The 21,006-nt window shown below is 40.8% G+C and overlaps 1 protein-coding gene across 4 annotated transcripts in view; it reads left to right on the top strand.

Moving 5' to 3' along the window:
• Positions 1 to 21,006, top strand: part of Npr3 (natriuretic peptide receptor 3) — a 68,295-nt gene that overhangs the window by 35,556 nt on the left and 11,733 nt on the right. For all 4 annotated transcript variants that reach the window (XM_046422277.2, XM_046422276.2, XM_046422275.2 and 1 more), the window contains exon 4: positions 16,627 to 16,762. In XM_046422277.2, coding sequence (XP_046278233.1) covers positions 16,627 to 16,762 — 136 coding nt within the window. The remainder of the gene's footprint in view (positions 1 to 16,626; positions 16,763 to 21,006) is intronic.

The raw sequence follows: 21,006 nt of genomic DNA, 5'->3' as shown, positions 1-21,006 counted from the left end.
GACATTTCATCCCCTCTTGTCTTATATAATATCACTTAATTGGGACTGTATACTCTACTGAAAAGGTTAAAAGATAGTTATTCAGTTAAATTAATGAAAGAAAAAGAAAAAGCGATGCAAGCTGTATTTGCCTCACTTGTGGCGACACTACACAGACAAGCTCTTCTGCAAGAGCTGCTTCAGAATGTGGGGAGGCTGCCCTCTGCCCTGCTTGCCCTCACCCCTTTCTTTAAAACCAGCCAGGGAATAATTTGTCCAAATGAAAAGGCCCTTTCAGGCACTGGAAATTGGCTTTGCTAATTGTATTTGAGAGAATAAAAGCAAACCACAAGTTGACTTTTAACAATAGCAAAATCATGAGTTCACATGCCAGCATATTAATAAGATTAGCTCTATTGGGAAAATGTAATCAGATGGACAGAGGCAGTGCAAGAGGTTTTTTTTCTAGCCAAAGAAATATTTTTCAGCTTTTCAAACACATTTAAATAAAGATGTATTGAAATGAAAAAAACCTTCACTTTACTTTTCTTGAAATAAAGGAGAAAATTGCTTTAAACTGTTTGTCCATGGAACGTTTAAATAGCTTTCATTGTGCTGCATTAGAGTATTTGAAGAGCATGGAAATATCCTAATTAAAGTGTTTTTTGGTTTGATTATAAGTAAATATTCATTGTGCTTGTCACATGGTGGTAGGTGTGGGTTTACTAATTGTAAGAAAAACTAGTGAACTGGTATAATCTCCAAGTACTCAGTGAAGAACCACAGTGCTCATGAAAAAAGACTTTCCCAAGCAGTAAGCTTCATGTTGTCCTTTTGAAAGACAGTCACTAATTTGTTGTTGTTGTTGTTATGTGTAGTGATGTAATTAATTTGAGTTAGAAAAATATTTTGCAGGGGCTGCAGTTGTAGCTCAGTGGTAGAGCGCTTGCCTAGCACATGTGGGGCACAGGGTTCAACCCTCAGCACTATATAAAACTAACTAAATAAATAAGGATATTAAAAAAAAGAAAGATATTTTGTAGTGGTGACAATTATGTCACAAGTATGCATGACTGGAATAGCAATGCAGTGTGGAAATATGTTTCATGATCAAGAAGCTAAACTGTTTTATTTCCCTTTCCCCCCTTTTATTGTCACTGCTTAGAAAAGAAGAGCATTTCAGCTCACTCATATTTACCAACTTTTTTACAATTGAAATACAACTTAATTTTTTTCCCCAGAATGGTCAGATCACTTCAAATATGAACTATAGACATGTGACCAGTTTAGCTGGTGCAAGAACACACATCAGCCTTAATAATTATAGCCATGAGTGTTAAGTGAAGGAGGCCAGCCAACTGATGGAGGGTGAACACTCAGATTCCTTGCATCTCCTTTTCTCCCTCCTTCCAATTCCCACGCATCTCAGGGTCTCAGCATCCTTTTTTCTTTAGTTGGTGAAGATCTTAGGGCTGCAGTAGATCAACTTTACCAGAATGTTGTATTGAAAGGAGGAACCTGGAAAAAGTAGCCTAAAAGCAAGTGAATCTAAAGGTGGTGTTTTTCTGTCTAGTAGAGGAGACGAGATAGTAACCCTCAGGATTTCCTCCTTCTGCAGGGGAGCTCTGCTCATGAAATGCACCCGATGGCTAGGGTGGTGTGGTACTTTCAAAACTTGAACTCTCTTCTATGAGAGTTTGCATGTAACTCACAGACCAGCAACGGAATAACTGCATTTCAGATCATTTGACAGGAACCAGAAGGGAACTCCCAGGTATTGAGCCTTCCAGCTTGGAAGTAACCTGGCCGCTGCCAGCTGCCTTGGCCACTGTACTCACAGAAGACTCTGGTGTTTGGTGCTGACAGCAGCCACAGGTTTTTAAAGTCTCAGGGCAGAGTTATGGTTCATAAGGCCTAGCCAGTGATGCTGCCATCCATGTGGGTAGATGTGGTGAAGGAGCCCAACACAGTGGTTCAATAAATATTAATTGATGGACATTAAGACAATTGATGACCCCCAGGCATCCGATCCTGTGTGCCAGAGACTTCATTCTGTTAAATGGAGAAAACCACATGAAGTTGCCCTTGGAAGTTATGAAAAATGATTGTAAAGGAGTTTTAAAAGCTTAACTGTGTTGAGTGACAGTGTCCAAAGAAAACAGCCCTGTCTGCTGCAAGAACATCCCTGTGGCCCTGAAAGGAGTGTGTAGTAGCAGTTTTAAATGACATCCTTCTTTGGGTCCAGCCAGTTGTTAAAAGAGAGGAACTGGGATGATATATTCCTGGGGATTCAACTCTCTTAACTGGTTATGAAGTCTGAAAGTAGCTTGTACTTTAGGAAATTATTTTGGAATTGATATTTATCTTCTGACATTTTCCCCCTGCAGTGAACTTGCTTCATTTTATAAAGATCTAAAAACCTTACCCCTGCAGGCTATGATTGGAGGTAGGGATTTTATTTTTTTATGATATAGTGAACAATTTGACTTTTGGCACTAATTTGAGGATTTTTATTATTTCTTCTATCTGTCTATCTCTGTGTGGGTTAAACAATAATTCTGAAGTCTGATAGATGTGTCTATCCTAATTTAGAGATCTTAAGGGGATTTAATTTCTTTTTTTAATATATATTTTTTTAAGAGAGAAAGAGAGAAAAGAGAGAGAGAGAGAATTCCTCAATATTTTATTTTTCAGTTTTCAGTGGACACAACATCTCCATTTTAAAATTTTTTTATGTGGTGCTGAGGAGCGAACCCAGCACCCCGCACATGCCAGGCTAGCACGCCACTGCTTCAGCCACATCCCCAGCCCCATAATTTCTTTATTAATAAGCAGTCTTGTGTGAGATTGGCATTCTAATTCTCTCATTTTCACCATACAAATTATATGCATTTATATTTTAGGCCATTTTTCTTTTATATACTCATTGGTGACATATTTATGGCTCCTGTATGTCCAAGAATTCCTCGAGCTGAACAGATTTCAGATTTGGTTCATTTATTTGGTGTCCTAGGAGCAAATATATTTTTCTGACCACTTAACCAAGGTTAGCCATGCATGTGCAGTCAGGCCTGAAGATGGTTGTTGTTTGACCCTCTGTGCACACAAGCAAGCTTGCTGAGTTCCTCCTTTGGGTAAAGATTGTGTAGGTGAGGACAACTCAGTGCCCGAGTAGTGGCTTTTGGTGGATCAAAACAGAAGGGAGGGGAGGGGATGGGATAAGGGAATAGGAAAGATAGTAGAATGAAACAGACATTATTACTTTATGTATATATGTGACTGCATGACCAATGTGATTCTATAACATGCACACTGAGAAAAATGAGAAATTATATCCCATCTATGTATGATATATCAAAGTGCATGAGTGCATTCTACTGTCATGTATAACTAATTAAAACAAAAAAAATTACAAAAAGGAGATGGGATCAAATGAGCCTCTTAAATGAAACAAAAAGGAATCTAAGCTTAGAAATAGGAATGGATTAGACCCATTTAAGGAAAAGTGCAACAATTCAGCTTGAATGGAGCGATTCCTTAGGACGATACATTGGAAAGATCTCTCTCTTTTTTTGAAGTGTGCTTCTCCACTGGCTGCACCCACACTGTGGTCTCCCAGTTCTCTGTCTACATTGCTGTGTGCGGCTGCTTCTTAGATAACTCCTCCTTTCTGCTTGCAGCACAAATGCTGGTATTTCCCAAAGTTCTTCCTTCCTTCTCTCTCTCTCTCTCTCTCTCTCTCTCTCTGTCCTCACTGTTTCTGGGCAATATATGTGCCTGTGCGGGTTGATCACCTCTATGTGGATAACACCTACATTTATGTCCCTGGCTCCAGCCTCTCTCCTAAGTAGCAGGACCTCACTCCTCATTTCCCATTGGCATCTCTGCCAGAATAACACTGTGACTATTTACTTCCTCTCCTTACTGGGACTGCTCCATTCAGAGCTCTGAGACCAAGCAAAGGGGAAAAGTCAAGGAGGGTGGAATTCCGACTGAGTCCAAAGGGCTTGTTCTGCACACAGGAGAGTATAGGAAGGAGAGGGAATTGTGGTAAAACAGGACTTCAAGGATTTGGAAGGTTGAGCATCTAGGTGATGATAAGGTTGAGTGTCTTGCTCCTCAAAAGGTGGTCCATGGAGCAGTGGCAATAACATCACCTGAGAGACTGTGGAAATGATGAAGCTTAGCCTTCCATCCCTGAGACCTACTGACTCAGAATCTGCCTTTGAACAAGATCCTCAGGGGATCTGGACGCACATTAAAACCTGAGAAGCATTGACTGAGAGAGTGTGTCTGAGTGTGAGTTGATGGTATGTGTCATAGTAATAGCTGTCAGGAAACCAAGAGGCTATGGTGTTGAATGCATGGATAGTGGACCAGGACATTGAGGTGGCCCACTATGGCTGTGGTGCCAAGGAAGAATGTGAGTTACTGCCGGTCTTCTTGATGCATACCTCCTGCCCTGGGATTGAGGAAAGGCCCTTGCACCAGGTAGTAGTGGTATTTGACATAGACTTTTTGATGTGTCTGTTTTTTTTAGTTAATATGTTTTCTCTTTTAAATTTTGTTTCTCTACTCTTTTTGTAAAAATGTTTTTATTAGTGCATTATAGTCATACATAATATTGGGGTTCATATTGACACAATCATGTGATATAATTTGCTCCACTTCAGTCCCCAGGGCTTCCTCTTTTCTTCCCGTTCCCTATTCCACTTCCCTTCATTTAATGGTTTTCCTTCTATTTGTTTATAGTTTTTTTTTTTTAAATTAGTGCTTTATAGATATACATAAAGGTGGAATTCACTGTGATATATTCATATGTGTTCATAGCATAGTTTGGTCAATTTAATTCCACTGTTCCTCCCTTTTCCCTTTCCTCTTCCCTCCCCTTCTATCCCCTTTCCCTATTCCACTGGTCTCTCTTCTATTTTCATGTGTCTCAACTCTTTTTTTAAAAAAAAATATTTTGGATGTTGATGGACCTTTATTTTATTCATTTATTTATATGCAGCGCTGAGACTCAAACCCGGTGTCTCACACATGTTAGGCAAGCGCTCTACCACTGAGGCACAACCCCAGACCCATGTGTCTCAACTCTTAAAAAATTATAGCTGTCCCTTAAATAATGAGCATTGACTTTATCTCAGTGAGTTTAATGAGACTAAGCCTTTTTTTTCTGGATTCATGTCAGATTTACAATTTTTTCAGCAACTTGAAGCTGACTTTAACAACCCAATATCCAATATTACCTCCCATTCTTTTTTTTATCCTGGTAGTGAAAAATTGTGTTTGCTAGGGAAAACTTCCTCATTCCCCTTCTTCCTGATGTGCAGATAACATCTTGGCAGTCTTTATACATAATCAAGAAGTCAGATTTAAGTCTTCTGAAGAAGAGGCTGGTATCTTTGGCTCTCTGAGTGTGAGTTAGGTGTTTAGGGAGGAGTTTCACTTGATCCGTTCATTAGCTGATGCTGAAGGTGCTTGTTTGGAGTCAGGCAACTTTGGTCTTAGTTGCATTCTCCCCTCCTCTCTGCACCACAATGGGCAAATCAGACAACTGTTGTGGGTTCAGTTTTTCATTTGCACAATAGAGTTTTTGGACTCGATGAGCTCCCAGTTCCTTTCCAGTTGTGCAGTTTGTGATTCTGTAATTCTTTTGGACTGCTAAGATAAGAATGCCTATAAGGTTAAGATAATGCATCTCTGTAAGACATGTGCACTCAGGAGTCTCTTGTGGCCAGTGTATTTATTAACCTCAGGTCATTATTCCACCTTTCAAAATATTGAGAATAGCTTCATGATTCAAATCATGATACATCTGTATCCAGAATCTGTATCTAGAATACCCTGCCTAGTTGAGGTAGCTTTCTTAAGAGAAACAAGTCTCTGCACATTAGGAGAGTATGTAAGCCCTAAAGATTTAAAAAAATAATTAGAATATCTTTAAGTTGCTCAAGAGAGTGGAAGAAGTTTGAAACAGGCTAACAAGATCCAGCTCTTCAAAAAGATATCATAAGATGTAGCATGATCCAACCTTGTGAAGATTATGGGATATTCTTTAAAATTGGAGACTTAAGCGAGTTCTCAAACTGTAAACTTGAAGTACTACTTTAAGGATAGTTAAGAAGAATTGCTGGTTCTCCTGATAATTAGTAAGGATAAGAAATTTATTATTGCATAGTTTCTAAAGACTATTTTAAAATGGGTTGCAGAATGTTTTAGATCAGTTCATTATGATGGGTCCCAAATGGGACTGAGGGGCATTTGGTATGTTGCCTTATTTATTTTAGGTTGATATTTGAGATCTGTAAGTGTCCTTTTAAAAAAAATTATTTTGGTTCAGTGATATGGAAACATAGTACTGAACTGAACAAAATATAAATGTTGACTTTAATATCATTATATATTTTCCTATGTTCTAAATGCACTCCCTGACTGTGGGAAAGCATCCAGGATTTTTCAGGTTTTGGTTGTTCATGTAGGGAACTGATTAATAAAAATACTTTTAAAAATGACGTATTTCAAATATGTTCTCAGGTAGAGAGCCAGGTTCCCATCACTCAGCTTCTGTGGTTGTCAGCTCTAACTTCATCTGTGTTTTCCCATCCTCATTCCAAACAGATCAAGACATCGTTGTTCCATCTGTAACTATTGTAGTATGTATCTAAAAGATAGACTTTCTATTATCTTGTCAAAATAGAATTTATATATAGTTAGCTGCATAGATCTTAGTTGTAGAATTTGGTTAGCTCTAGTAAACGTATAAATTCTTAAAAGCAGCACCTCATTCAAGATCTAGGACATTTGCACAGCCACATGCATTTCCTTTGTGTTACTTCCCACCATCCCCCTAAGCAAGCATTTTTCTTAATTTTGCCAGTTCTTGAACTCATAGAGCACATACCTTATGAGTGGAATCATACATTAAATGTTTTTGTGTCTGGCTTCCTTCACCCCATATGCTGTTTTGAAGATTTTTGCCTGGTGTTGCATATTATTGTAGTGTGTTCTTCTTCTTTTTAAAAATTGCTGAATAATATTCCATTGTATAAATATACTACAGTTAGTTTATTCTTCTGGTGGTTTGTAGGTGTAGGTTTGTGTGTGTGTGTGTGTGTGTGTGTGTAAAACTGTGGTGTATTTATACAATGGAATGTTATTATTGTTATAATATAAAATAATAACATAAATATTATTCCCCCTAATTTGGGATTTTCATGACTAAAGCCACAATGAGAATTCTTGTGGACATATGCTTCCATTTCTATCAAGTAAATATCTGGGAATGAAATTGCTGGTTATAACATAATGCATGTTGAATTTTATAAGAAACTGCCCAAGTAGAACCATTTGACATTCCACCAGCCATGAATGAATGAGAGTTCCATGGCGCTTCTGCACTTTCTCTTGCCTGCATCCTAATGTTAGCTATGGTGATGAATGTGAATATCATCCTGTTGTGGTTTTAAATTGTATCTGCCGATGACTAGGAATGTATAGCCTCTTTTCATATGCTTCCTGGTCACTTCACTTTGTGTCTTCTGCTGTGTTTTAAGTTGGGTTATTTGACTTTTTGTTATTGACTTAAAATCTTTTTTTAATATTCTGGATATAAGTCAGATATATATGTATTGGATATTTTCTCTCTTGCTTTTTAATATTTTTAATGGCACATTTCAATGAGCAATTTTCTATTTAGATGAAATCAGTTTCTTTTATGTTCAGTCCTTTTTTTGGTATTGTCTTTAATAACAACTTGCCAGCACCGACATCACAGTGATATTCTCCTGTTTTCTTTTAGAGCTTTATAAAAGTTTTAACTTTTGTTCAGGTCTATGATCTATTACAAATGAATTTTTGTATGTGCTGTGAGTGAAGAATCAAGTTTTAATTTTTATCTGTTTTTTTTGTCCTACCACCATGTCCTGAAGACTTTATTTTTTTTCCATTGAATTGCTCAGCTACCTTAGTCAAAACTCAAATGACTATTTGTGATTTTTAGACTCTACTCTGTCCCATCGGTCTATCTGTTTTTATACCAATTCATGGTAAATACTGAAGCTTTATAGTAATATTGAAATCTGGTAATGTAAGTCCTTGTTTTTCTCTTTCAAGGAAGTTTTGCCTATTCTAAGATATTTCCTTTTAATGTATAAATATTAGAATTGACTTTTCAATTTCTTTAAAAAAAACCTTCCTGTGATTTCTGATCTGGATTATATTGATCTATAGAACAATTTTGGAGAAAATTTACATCTTGAATATATTGGTTCTTCTAATCCTTGTACTTAAGATATTTCTCCATTAATTGGGCCTTCTTTAATTTCTATCAGCAATGTTTGAAGTTTTCTGTGGGGAGGTCCTGCACTTTTTGATTATTATTATTATTTTTTGATAATAACCTTATGTCTTTTGATGTTGCAAATAACCTTATGTCTTTTGATGTTGCAAGCCAAAATAAAATAATCCCATTTCATTATTTGTTGCTAGTTTACAGAAATACAACTTATTTTGGTATATTGACATTGTATTGTTTGTTTGTTATGCTGGCATATTTTCTACTGATGCATCGTCACAGACTCTTCTGCAGTCTGGATAGGCTTTTAAGCCTATTTAGTGAATCTTTCCCTTTTTAATATTGTACTTTTCAATTCTGTAATATTCATTTGTTCTTTTTTTATAGCTTCCATTTCCCTGCTGAAATCCTTCATCTGGTAATTTTTGTTTGTTTGTTTGTTTTTTCTTTAGGTTATTAAACACTTGATAATAGCAACTTTAAAGAATTTATCCTAGTTCCAGCATTTGAATCATCTCAGGGTCACTTTCTAGACATTCTTTTCTTTACTACAGGCCACCTCCCTGCCCTTGCACATCTAGTAGTTTAAACTTTTATGCTGAATGTTAGTTTTAGGATGAATCCTTAGTCTTTGGACATAGCCTTGACTTCCTAGGGTGCCCTTGGTTCCCAAGGGTCTCTAACTTGGTGGTATTCAAGCTCCAAACTATCTTGATTGCAGAAGATCATAGTGCAAACTTTCCATTGGTCTTCCAGCCTTCCACTGAACTTACTGGTATTTCCTCTGGGCGTGGTGCAGGTTAGGATCAGTCAAAGGTAGATGAAGTTTATAGACAAAAGGTGTTCCCCTTTTGGGGATTTTTTCCCCCCAGAAGTTATTCCCTGAACTTATGCCCTCGTTGTCTGTTCTCAATTACATCCTGAACTCAAAAGCCACAAATCCTGTCACTTTCTGTTTGAGTCCCATCTACTCCCTGCTTCTTGGACCAGGGAGGAAAATCCATGTAAGTTTAGTTCCATGCAGTGTGGTTCTGCCTTTCAAGGGCCACATATATTGCAACTATGTTACTTTTGGTCACTTCCTAGAGCTTTTTTTTAAAAAAAAATTTTGTCTTTAGTGTATAATGGTAATTTTGTAGCATTAACTGGGTACAGACTATTCTGCTACTACTAGAACTCTCTTTAAAAATACTATTATCACACCCAAAAGTTGACAATAATTCCTTAACTTTATCCATAAATGGTGTCCAAAATGTAGGAAATTAAGTTTCTTGTGAGGGAGATGAAATTTAGCTTGATCGCAAATTATTGATGGAAAAGATTTCTCAAGCAAAAATTGATCTTTCTCATTCACAGATTGAGATCGTTAGTTTCAGGATGTGCTTCTCTTAATGGCCTGAAAACCTTACCCATGGCAATAGCTCCTGAATCAATTTTATGGCAACCTGAGCTGGTAAAGAGCAAAGAAGGCCTTTGAGCATCTAGAATAGAAATGTGATTTATTAATTTTATCACAGGAGAGTCTCTCAAATCCTCATTTAGACCTGATTTACCCTTTTTGATTTGTTTTGAGATGGTGTCTTGCTATGTTGCCCAGGTTTGCCTTGAACTCCTGGGCTCAAGTAATCCTTTTGTCCCAGCCTTCTGAGTAGCTGGGACTACAGATATATGCCACAGTGCTTGGTTTATTCTTACTTTTGCTTTTCTAACTTTTTTTTTCCTTTGGTGCTGGGAATTGAGCCTATGCCTTCATCCTAGGGAAACACTTTTTCACTGAGCTAAACCATCAGCCCTACCCTTATATTAAGTATGGCTGTAACAAGCCTTGCAATTTCTTTATAGAACATTAATATTAGCAAGCGAGAGAGAAGATTGCAAGCTAGAGGCAGGCACAGACAGAGTAGAAGGAAGTGACAGGTGGTAATGGAGTCACCTTGAGTGCAGTTTCTGAATTAGATGTGGGTCTGAGTCAAATATACTTATGGTATTGGTTGTGCATCCCGAGCTTATGCAGTGTCAGGGTGCCCAGGCATGAAAAAGCATTACATAATGGTAATCCCAGCTACTCAGGAGGCTGAGACAGGAAGGTCGCAAACTTAAGGCTAGCCTGAATAACTTAGCAAGAACCTGTCAATAACAACAACAACAACAACAACAACAACAACAATAATAGAGGGTTGGGGATGTAACTCAGAGATAAAGGACTGGCCTAGCATGCACCAGGCCCTAGCTTTAGTCCTCAATATAGGGGGAAAAAGTGCAGAATCAATGAGTGAAAACATAAGTTTGCACTAAGGGAACCTGAAGAAGCAAGGAAGACCTTGGGTGGTTCAGAGTCTTCAGCAGGAACAAGTTTGAGTGGCTCATAGAAGGTTGTGTGAGGGTCCTGGGAGGAAATAGAAGCCAGTATTACAGAAAATGGAAGAAACCTAATAAAGGTATTATTAGCAGAGATGCTTGTGGGATTGAAGAAAGGATGGCAGAGAACTCCAAGGCTTGCAAAAAAGGAACCTGGAATTTGCTCATGTCTGGATTCCATGTGACTCCTGTGCTCAGCCTCTACTGCCATCCCAGTCATTATGGGAGGTGAATTGAGGGGTCGTGACTTAATGATCTCCCAAGACAAGTTTTCTTTAATAAGCTATTTTTTTTATATTATGAGAGAGAAGAAAAATCTATCTGCAGACAGCTCTCTCTAGGCTGTAAGATCTGTTAATTTGCTAGTCAAGGGCATTGCTATATGGATGGAGCTGATCCCAGGATAGAGACAGATATTAGGGAAACTTAGAGCAAACTCCTACCCCAGGAAGTCATAACTTTAACCTGGGAAGAAAGAAGGCTGCCAAGCACAGAACCATAGGTGGAGATCTCAGCTCTCTCAACCTAACTGCCCTGTGCATTTCTCAAAGTTCAACTAAGATAAAGGGGCAGATGTTTAGTTTAATTCCCTTAAAGCTAAAAAAGTCAGCTATAAAAGCCCAAGTGTGAATTCCACAAAGATAAGCCCAGTATAGAAAAGCAGATGTGGGGATGTCTATCAGCATGAGTGAGGCCCCCTAGGTTTGGTGTTAAGGAGTTGGGTGATGTCACTTGATACATGACGGTTTGCAGTTATTACCCTAAATTGTAGACTTCTGATTTTATGATTTAAAAGGAAATTGAATGAAAGCAGATGCTTTATTTTTGAAGAAGAGAAGTTGCATGTAAAGTGTTCAACAGATGTAGGAATTCTTTGACATTTTGGCTACCGGTAAGCATTCCTAAGCCACATCTGCTCTCTTCCGTCTCCAGTGGTCCAGAAGAGCTGGACAAGGTTCATATGCAGGGCCTTTTTACTAATTGGACAATGTAATGCTGTCATCATTGGCTTTTAAGGGGGAAGGTCAGGTCATGGACTTTTGCTTGCTCTCCATCAAAATTTTGCTTTCCCCATCTGCCCTTCAGCTGAATGGGAGGTTAAAAGTCATGTCATTTTCAAAGGACTCTTAAGGAATTCTGCCCAAACCCTCTGCTTCCCTCTTTTGCACTGAGAACCACTGGTTTGTGGTAAGGAAGATAGATCCACCGAGTGATACATGTGAGTTCACGTGTATACCACAAGCAACACGCTTTGTATACCACAAGCAACATGCTGGACCTGCCTTGCCTTCCTTTGAACTCTGGTAGTGTTCTTCTAGGACGTTCTATCTCACAGCTTCACAGGCTTCCTCAGATATGCAGGTGTCCTCATGTGACATGTCACTCCCTTTTTAACAACATCTGAGGCATGCAGCAGCCTTTGCTTATTTGTTTGGAATATAAGCATTGAGAAATTCATCTAAACATGAATTTGCCACCTCCTTCACAGGAATGAAGAAGATGCTGTCCAAAGTCACTGATAGGAGCCAAGTCATGAATGCCAACTCGTTATGCTCAGTTAAAAAACAAAAACAACCCCCACCCCAGGATGTCTATTCAGCTTTTGCTGTGATAGGGAATTTTCAAAAACTCTAATAAGGAGATGTGGCCGGCAGGCGCTATCAGGGATGAAGGCCCTCATGCATGCACTTCCACGCACACAGCCCACCTCTGTGTGTACAGAGCAGCTGTCAGCCCAGCTCTGTGTGTGTACGGAGCAGCTGTGCTGTCTGGTACAGGTTGCAAACTGTATTGTCCTCTTAATGTAGCTGTTCAGTGGCTATCAAAGGAATGGCTGCCTTTAGGAATTTGATGACCTATGGCTAGTGATGGTAAGGGAGAGCTTTCTGGCTAGAAAAGATGCTAAATGCTAAAACAAGTTACTCAGGTGAGGGAATCCCATTTTCTGTGATTGGAAATAATGGCATGATCTGTGTTAGTCAGGACTTAGAGGATCAAGTGATGTTGTGTCCAGAGGCAGGGGGATAGACCAGATGACCTGGTTCCTTTCAGCTTAGAGGCCCAGTGGAAAGTGTTCCTAAGACAACTTAATACTCTGTTTTTTTTTTCTCTCTCTCTCAGTTCCTCCCCTTAATTTGCACTTCCAATTTTCAGTGTCTGTAATGTGCTAACGGGCTTTCCTCCCACTAAAAAACACGTGTAGATGTGAAAATGTTCTCCTCGAGAAAAGAAGGTCTCTAGGGTTTTGCTTCTGGCTTGAGGTCTTATGAGGTAGGTGTTATGAAACCTCCTCCGCAGCAGGCTAGGGTGCCAGCAAACCTCGGCAGGGTCAGCAGCTCACCTGCTAAATTTGGCAGGAGAGGGAGACACTCAGCCACTTTGAGAGGAATGGAGGTAAATGTTGCGATGCTCTTGCAAATCGGAATAGACTGAGTTTTCAGACCCGAGAGCTTGTGTTCAGGACTTATCTATCCTCTTCTTTTATGGAACCTGTTGGACAGATAATCTAAGTGCATCCTTCTCAGGTAGATAATTGCTTTTCCCATCCTGGATTGTACAGGGCATATTAAGAAGGGAGACAAAGAAAGGCTAGACAGAGCGGGGCTATGGCACATGTGCGGAGTGTCAGGTGGCCAACGTCAGTGTGGGAACCTTGGTTGAGGATTTTGAGAACAGGACAGGAGGAGAAGGAGGGGAGGTGGGCAGGTGAGGCCCACTTGTACTTTATAATTTAAGCTGGGGTATTCTAGGTACCCCAGGATCCAGGAGCTTACAGAGCACAACACTTGAGTACAGAACACAGGGAGACTGAGAAGAGCAATGCTCTTTTGGTCTTCAAAGCAAGGAAGGGATTAAACTAGGGCTTTTCCAAGAGGCCTGCATTTTTGTGATTCCATGACTTCCTCTGTAACACTACCAAAGAGAAGACAGAGCTTTTGAAAAAGAAGTATGGCTTCAGAATTAAGTGACACAGCTAAAGTCTACTTGTTAAAATTCATCTACATGCATGCTTTCTCAAGCCCTGATGACTTCAGGGCCTGAGCAAAAATTTCACATTCCTTTGGAAAATTGAGTTAGCACAGCCAAAGCAGCAGAAAATTATCTTTGACCAGTAGATGTTATTTCTGTATCTTTTTTTTCTTTTTTTTTGGTCCAAGAAAATAATGGCCCTGGGACATAAGCTTGATGGCCAACATTACCAGTGCTTCACTGTCCCAGGGACTGTTTCAGGTGTTCTATGGGCACTAGTTCATTGAAGCCCTGGAAAAGTTCTGCAAGGTTCTAACTCCTGCTTAAGGGATGGGAAAACTAAATATTGGAGAGCATAAGTGACGTCAGGGCTGGGCCTGGACTGTGGCTGCAGCCAGCCATCTCAGCTCTCCTATGAACCTGCACTCTATCTCACCCTCAGCTCTCCCGGTGGGTCAGTGCGATTGACTACCTTGGGCTGTGCCCAGGGCTGAATCAAGGTTATGGCCATGAGGAAGTAAGAGGGCATCAATGAGGAGCCATAGTTTCTAGTAAGTGTTAGATGGGTTGATGGGATCTGTCATGCCTGTGAGTGAGTCACTTACTTCCTATGCTCCTCTTGGAATTAGAAGCTAAGCAGGATTCCTGGTTTGTGACTATCCTACTAGGTAGCTAAAGCCAATAGCAGGTGCTGATTCTGTCAGATGCTATTTGAAGTCTTACATTCACTAATTTTTTTTTTTTAAACAGAACTTAGTTTAATTGAACTTTTCCCTAAAATCATTAGATGAGAATATGTTTGACTTGTAGAGAATCTTATTATTCTCTTTTTTAAATTTTTAAATTTGTTCTAATTAGTTATTAGAATGCATTTTAACACATTGTACACAAGTGGAGCACAACTTCTCATTCCTCTGGCTGTATATGGTGCAGAGTCACCCCAGTAGTGTAATCACACATGTATACAGGGTAATAATGTCTGTCTCATTTTACCATCCTTCCCTTCTCCACAGCCCCACCCCTCCCCTCACTCCCCTCTGCACAATCCCACCAGACTATGGATCAGCATTGTCTTATTAGAGAAAACATTCGGCCTTTGGTTTTTGGGGATTGCTTTATTTCACTTAGTGTGATAGTCTCTGCTTTCATCCATTTATTGGCAAATGCCATATTTTGTTCTTTTTCAAAGGTGAGTAATATTCAATTATGTATATGTACCACAATTTTCTTTATCCATTCATCTGTTGAAGGGCATGTAGGTTAGTTCCATAGTTTAGCCATTGTGCATTCAGCTGCTATAAACATTGATGGGGCTGTGTCACTGTAGTATGCTGATTTTAAGTCCTTTGGGTATAAACCAAGGAGTGGGATAGCTGGGTCAACTGGTACATTCACTAATTCTTTTAAGCCCAACAGCCACCTATGAGATAGGTACTGTTATTTCCTTCATATTCTAGATGAAGAAACTGAGGCTTGGAATGGTGCCAAGACATGGTGAGGAGGTGACAGGGCTGCAAAGGGGACCCGGGCTCTTGAACCAGTATTTTAAGCTGTTTTTCATCCCTGGGATTTGGCAGACCTGGAACATTTGCTTCTGGAACACAAATAGGACTCCCCAACCTTAAGGGTGGAAGGAGGCCAAGAGGAGCAGGACATTGAGCTGAGGTCTGTCTCGTAAGGAGCGCATGTTTGACCTGAGGACGCAGGGCCAGTTGTGTTCTCTTCTGCTGGGGCAGGTGGTGCCTCACACAAGAGCTTCCTGCTGGGCCCCTGAGGGAAGCCCCGTTTGTTCTGAAGCCTTGAGGTTCCATCATTGACACTTTCTCCTGAGAGAAGGTGGCTTGGGTTCACTTTTAAAAGGTTCGACTTTTGCCACCCCTGTAAGGCCTCTCCGACTTCGCTTCCCCAACCCATAATGTTGACTTCTCTTTCTCTTGTGCCCTGAACAGACCTCTAACACAGCCCCGGGGACACTTCAGAGTCCATAAAAGAGTCACAGTAATGCTGGCTCATATTCGTTGACTACTTGACGTGTGCTCACATCATGCATTAAGCACCCTAGGCTGCTGTGCCAAGTGGTTCTTGTAACCACTCCGTGAAGCAGGTGCTAGTCTCATGGTCAATATGTAGATGAAAGAAACAACGCTCAGCATCATTAAGTGACAGCTCCAAGTTCACAGGGCCATCGTTTTTTTTTAATTTATTATTATTTTTTTAATGAAACTGTAAGTTGCCAGAGGGCAGGGCCACCTTCACTAGAGACAGAACTCCACGGGTCGCACTGACGGCCCAAGCTCATCACCCATTCCTGTCGGTGGAACTTGGCAGGGGTGGAAAGAGGAATTGAGGTGTCGTGGCTGATAGAGGTGAGACACCAGCCCTGGCTCCTCAGGCAGGCAGAAGTCATGGTGCACATTCTTCTCTGCTTCTTTAGCACTAGCTATTACCAGGCGCCCAGTAGAGTTGAGTAAGAATGAATGGGTTCCTGCTGTTCTTGTAGCATATTTCACAGTAGAGCCTAGAGAGATCACCGAGGCTGCTGAAGGTGAAGAAAATCTTGGGATGTGGGGGTGTTGGGGTCATGTTGAAGTAGAGAGCAGAAGTGTGAGAGGAGGACACTCCTGAGAGGCAACTATTGGCAAAGGCCGGTATGCCTGGAACACTTCACCTGGCCAGTGTTTTTTTTTCTTTTTGTCACAATACCTTTATTTTATTTTCATGTGGTGCTGAGGATTGAACCCAGTGCCTCATGCATGCGAGATGAGTGCTCTACCTCTGAGCCCCAACACAGTCCTAATGTGTGTGATTTTCTTGGCTTCTGTAAAACCCACACAGGAGGAGAGTTTTCTTCACTAAGCCAGTGCCAGGAAAACTTTGACATGACTCTAGTTAGTTCCCCTCTGCCCACCCCTGCATTGCTCACGGACCCCCAGACCACTTGTTAACTGTTGTGATTGCTTCTGTTACATGGTGAATGTGAGTCAGCTGGTCTTTGGGATCACCCAACGGGGCTTTCTTTCCAGGTGAACATGTTCGTTGAAGGATTCCATGATGCCATCCTCCTCTATGTCCTGGCTTTACATGAAGTACTCAGAGCTGGTTATAGCAAGAAGGATGGTGGGAAGATTATCCAGCAGACCTGGAACAGAACATTTGAAGGTAGGGATTTGATCTACATGGAGACAGCATTGCAGCCCACTAAGCGGCTGCTTCGGTGGGTCTCTTTCTCTCTGTTGATCTGTGGGACCTTTCGATGTCTTGCTTTTCCTAGTTTTAAAGTATGGATAAAAATCAAGATCAACCTACCTTACAGGCTTGTGAAAAATTAAATGAAATTAGGTTATGTGGATGTGCTTTGAGAAGGTCCCACCAAAACAGGAAATATCTTCTTGTCTTCTGATTATTTAGGTAGCAACTTTATGCTTTTTCAATTTACATTGAACACGAGTTTCATTCCCAGCAGGACAATTGGTTTGTGAAGAAATTACAGGTAGACATTCCTTGTTCAGACTGTGTTGGTTTTTGCGACGCTCTGAAGACACTGCTGTCGTGGTTAAACCTGGTGATTAAAGATGGTGTGCAGGTCCACCTGGGCCCTCTGCTTTTATTTACTTTTAAAATGGCTAATATTCTCCTTCTCTCTCCCCGACCCCACTCTTTCTTTTGGTACTGGGGCTTGAACCCCAGGCCACTTCACCACTGAGCTACATCCCCAGCCCTTTTTATCTCTTTATTTTATGGATCTCACTAAATTGCTTAGGAACTCGCTAAGTTGCTGAGGCTGGCCTCAGACTTGCAGCTCTTCTGCCTCAGCCTCCTGAGTTGCTGTAGTGTTGCTTTATTAAAAATAGAGAAGTCTGAGAACAACAGCAGCGGTGGGGAGGCCTATAGCCTCAACACTCAAGCAACCTCATTTGACATTTACAAATTATACACGAATGAGACTTTTGTTGGCTAACAAATTTAAACAGTACAAAGTGAAAAGTTAAAGCTTTCCTTTCCACGCTAGTGCTCTTTCCCCAATGCCATCAATATCGACAGTTTCCTATGTGCTCCTGTCTAACATTATTTTATGCCTTCTGCTTGCATGTACACTTTACACAAACGGATCATATGAGAACGTCATTTTTCATCTTACCATTTTTCCTGCTTGTATGTCACATAAAAGAATTTTTCTTATGAGCACTCATAGATCCAACATACAGTGAGAATTATATATTATTCCACCTTATGTCTGTACCAGAATTTCTTTACTCAACTTTTAAGTGTTTACAGTTTTTGCTGTTATACAATATGCTATCACAGGTTTCTTGCCCATTTTAGTAAATTTTTGTGACTATTTCCAACAGAGAACATGCCTAGTTGTGAGATTTCTGGGTCTAAAAATACTTTGGTGCTTTATAAATTGCATTAGATATTGCCAAGTCGTCTTTCAGAAAGGTCTACTAATCTATATTCTGCCAACAATGTACAGAAGAGTACAGGTTTCCTCTAACCTCAAAAAACCAAAAAAATCTAATATGGGAATATTCATTCATTGATTCATTTGACCAACATCCTCTGAGTACCTACTATGTACCAGGCAGTATTCAAGGTGCTGAGGATTTGCCAGTGAACTAAAAATGTTCCCTGTGATCAGTTGAGCTTACATCAAGAGGGAGGAACAGAGAGTTAAAAGGCATTCCATTTCAGGGGTTATGAAGTGAAGCAGGGTAGGGAGGTAGAAGGAGCTGGTTCAGTGGTCAGGGAAGGCCTGCCTGAGTTGGCAGTTGGTAGAGACTTGAGAAGGGGGAGAGGTTATGGAGCTGTTGAGGAGAACCCTGCAGGAGGAGCAGCAATTGCAGAGAGCCTCACTGCCCCCGGTTACAAAGTGCAGTGTCCCCTGAGGAGCGGGGAGTCTGTGTGACTGACTCCCCCTGTGTGGGCAGTGTGATAGGGGTCAAAACCAGACAGCCTGTGGACCCAGATGCCTTGCTGAGGAACTAGACTCCATGTGGGTGATTTGGAAAGCCACCCATGGGTTTAGAGTGATAATGATCTGCATTATTTATTGAAATAAACTGTAGTATGCTGAGGGGCTTCTTCTGAGAACCATTAACATAAGTGCAGATGAAAGGACCAGGGATCAGGGACCCTCACACCAGCCACTGACTAATAACCTCTTTCCTCTGGGCTTCTCTTTCTTGACCTGCTTGGTCAGGAGGTTGGGCTAGCTGATGACTGGCAAGGACCCTTCTCCCAGTTCTACGTTGTGCTAACTCTTCCTTTGACCCTTTCATGGATTGGGGTATGCAGATGCATGTCTTCGTAATCACACTAGTGAAAAATCTCAGCATCAGGAACAACCAAGTCCAGGTTTTGGGCACTTTTTATTTTTTCCCCATGAAGGCCTCCTAGCCACTCTATGGCCTCACCTCATCCTTAGTCATTACAAAGGTTAGGACAGAAGGAAGGGGTCAGGCTCCATTTAGTGTTGTCTGGGGAGTAGCCATGGTGGCCATTGGTGGATTTCATTTTCCATGGTGGTTTCAATGGATGCTGTGTCTTACTTGAAACCAGAGTGACATCTCCTTTACTCTGGGCTGATAGTCGGATGTGAGTGAGTAAGTCTCCAGAGTGATCTTGCTTTACCTCTCACTGCTTTAGCTGAGGAGCTGGGATCAAACAGGGTGATTCAAGGGGCACATTAGGACAAGGTCGAATTTCCCAGAAGCTGTGCACAATACGCGGAGAAGCCCATGTGTGGGGACACAACCTTGGTCGGCCACATCCCATTTGTAACTGTTACTCACTCCTGGTGTGGTCATCTGTTCTTGGTCTTTTGACAGAGGGACAGAAGCCAGAGTTGGGGGATGCTGGAGGGCACCGCTGAGGGAGGTCGTTAGGGAAGGGCAGGTGCCCATGGTGGTTGGAATATAGTTTTTTTAGAGCCAGAGCATGGGATGGATTTTCCTGTGGGCCATCTTGATTAGATACTTCCTTTCCAGAGTGGGGTCTACACATCAATATGAAATGAATCCTGAAACAATCAATTGTCTAGTTTGGTCTAAAATTAGCATCCCGTATGTCCAAATGTAAAGACATTTGAAGCCAAGATAAGTTTTGGGTTTGAATGGTTTGCAGAGCCTTTTTATTTGCTAAACAATGATCCATTTGAGGGTAGGCCCCCAAAGAACGCTAAGATATCTGTATGAAGAAAAACCTTAACCTTCCTAAAATTAAAAACAATTTTAATTTTAGTGGTCACCGTAAGTGATCATTAAGTTGTCAAGGTAAAAATACTCTGGATGTTATTTGACAAATTTGGATTTTATTGCCACGAACCCTGTGATCAACTCTCAAGACTTTCAGTAAATGGCTTGGGAAGAAGCTGAGTTTCCTCTGTGTGAGAGGTCAGAGTGACAGGGTAAATAGGACTGTGGCTCAGACCTTGAGCTCCGTCCACTACAGGCAAATAGAAATGAGGGGGAAGGTCTCATTACTCATGGACAGGAAAATTCTGCTGTCAGCCTGACAATCTCGCCTTATGTTCGATACTCTCAGGTGAAATCTCACTTTGCTAATTGGCCATCCTGAGGGTTCTCACCCCCTTTCTTGGCAGAATTGTCAAAACTTAAAGGTGTAATGAGGTCTTGGATTACTAGGGCCACCTTGCCTTATAAAATACTCTGAAAAACACTTAGCAGGACACACCCTCTCAAACACCTCTGCAGAGAAAGATAAATGGTTTTGGATAGCCAATATCTCTCTCTCACACACACACACACACACACACACAACATATTTATTGCTTAAATGTTTTATAGCCTATTAAGGATACACAAGTTGAAGATAGGTGTATTCTTTATAACCAGTCTATATTAAGAAGACAAAAAATCAGGATGAATGGTAGCTCCATTCTGTTTCCAGCAAAGTAGACCAAAGTCTGGAAAAATCAGTGGACCTTAAAACCACAGCCCAAAGGACAGTAAACCCAAATACTTGCCCTCTCCAGACCACACCAGAGGATGGAACTTTCCCTTGGGATGCTTTTCCCCAGACAACCATTTTACTGGAGCCGTCGGTACTTCCCAAGAGACCCAAATCAATAGAAATGCCAATTAAGAATTACATGGAACTCCCCCAAAATAAGACAAATAGCTTTAGTTAATCAGAATGTGGCTGACGTAAGCATTCTCCAACTTAGTGAATGAAAATGAGAATACAGATGTATTTAATATCAGCTCATCATCGCTGGCTGAAGCAAGTGTGTGTTGTTTTCTCCACTCTACATTCCAGCCTTACCTCTTACTGTACCCCTTCATGCACATGGGCCATCTCCCCGGAAACCTCACAGTTCCTCTGGTTCTTCTTGGCCTCTCTGCCTTGGTAAATACAAATAGGCCAACCTTTCTGCCTATATA

Source organism: Marmota monax, unplaced genomic scaffold (genome assembly GCF_021218885.2).
Source record: "Marmota monax isolate L192 unplaced genomic scaffold, Marmota_monax_Labrador192_F-V1.1 WCK01_AAM20220418_F8-fsc00077, whole genome shotgun sequence".
Lineage (NCBI taxonomy): Eukaryota > Metazoa > Chordata > Mammalia > Rodentia > Sciuridae > Marmota > Marmota monax.
The sequence above is the reverse complement of the archived record's forward strand: the minus strand, read 5'-3'. Positions and strand labels throughout refer to the sequence as shown.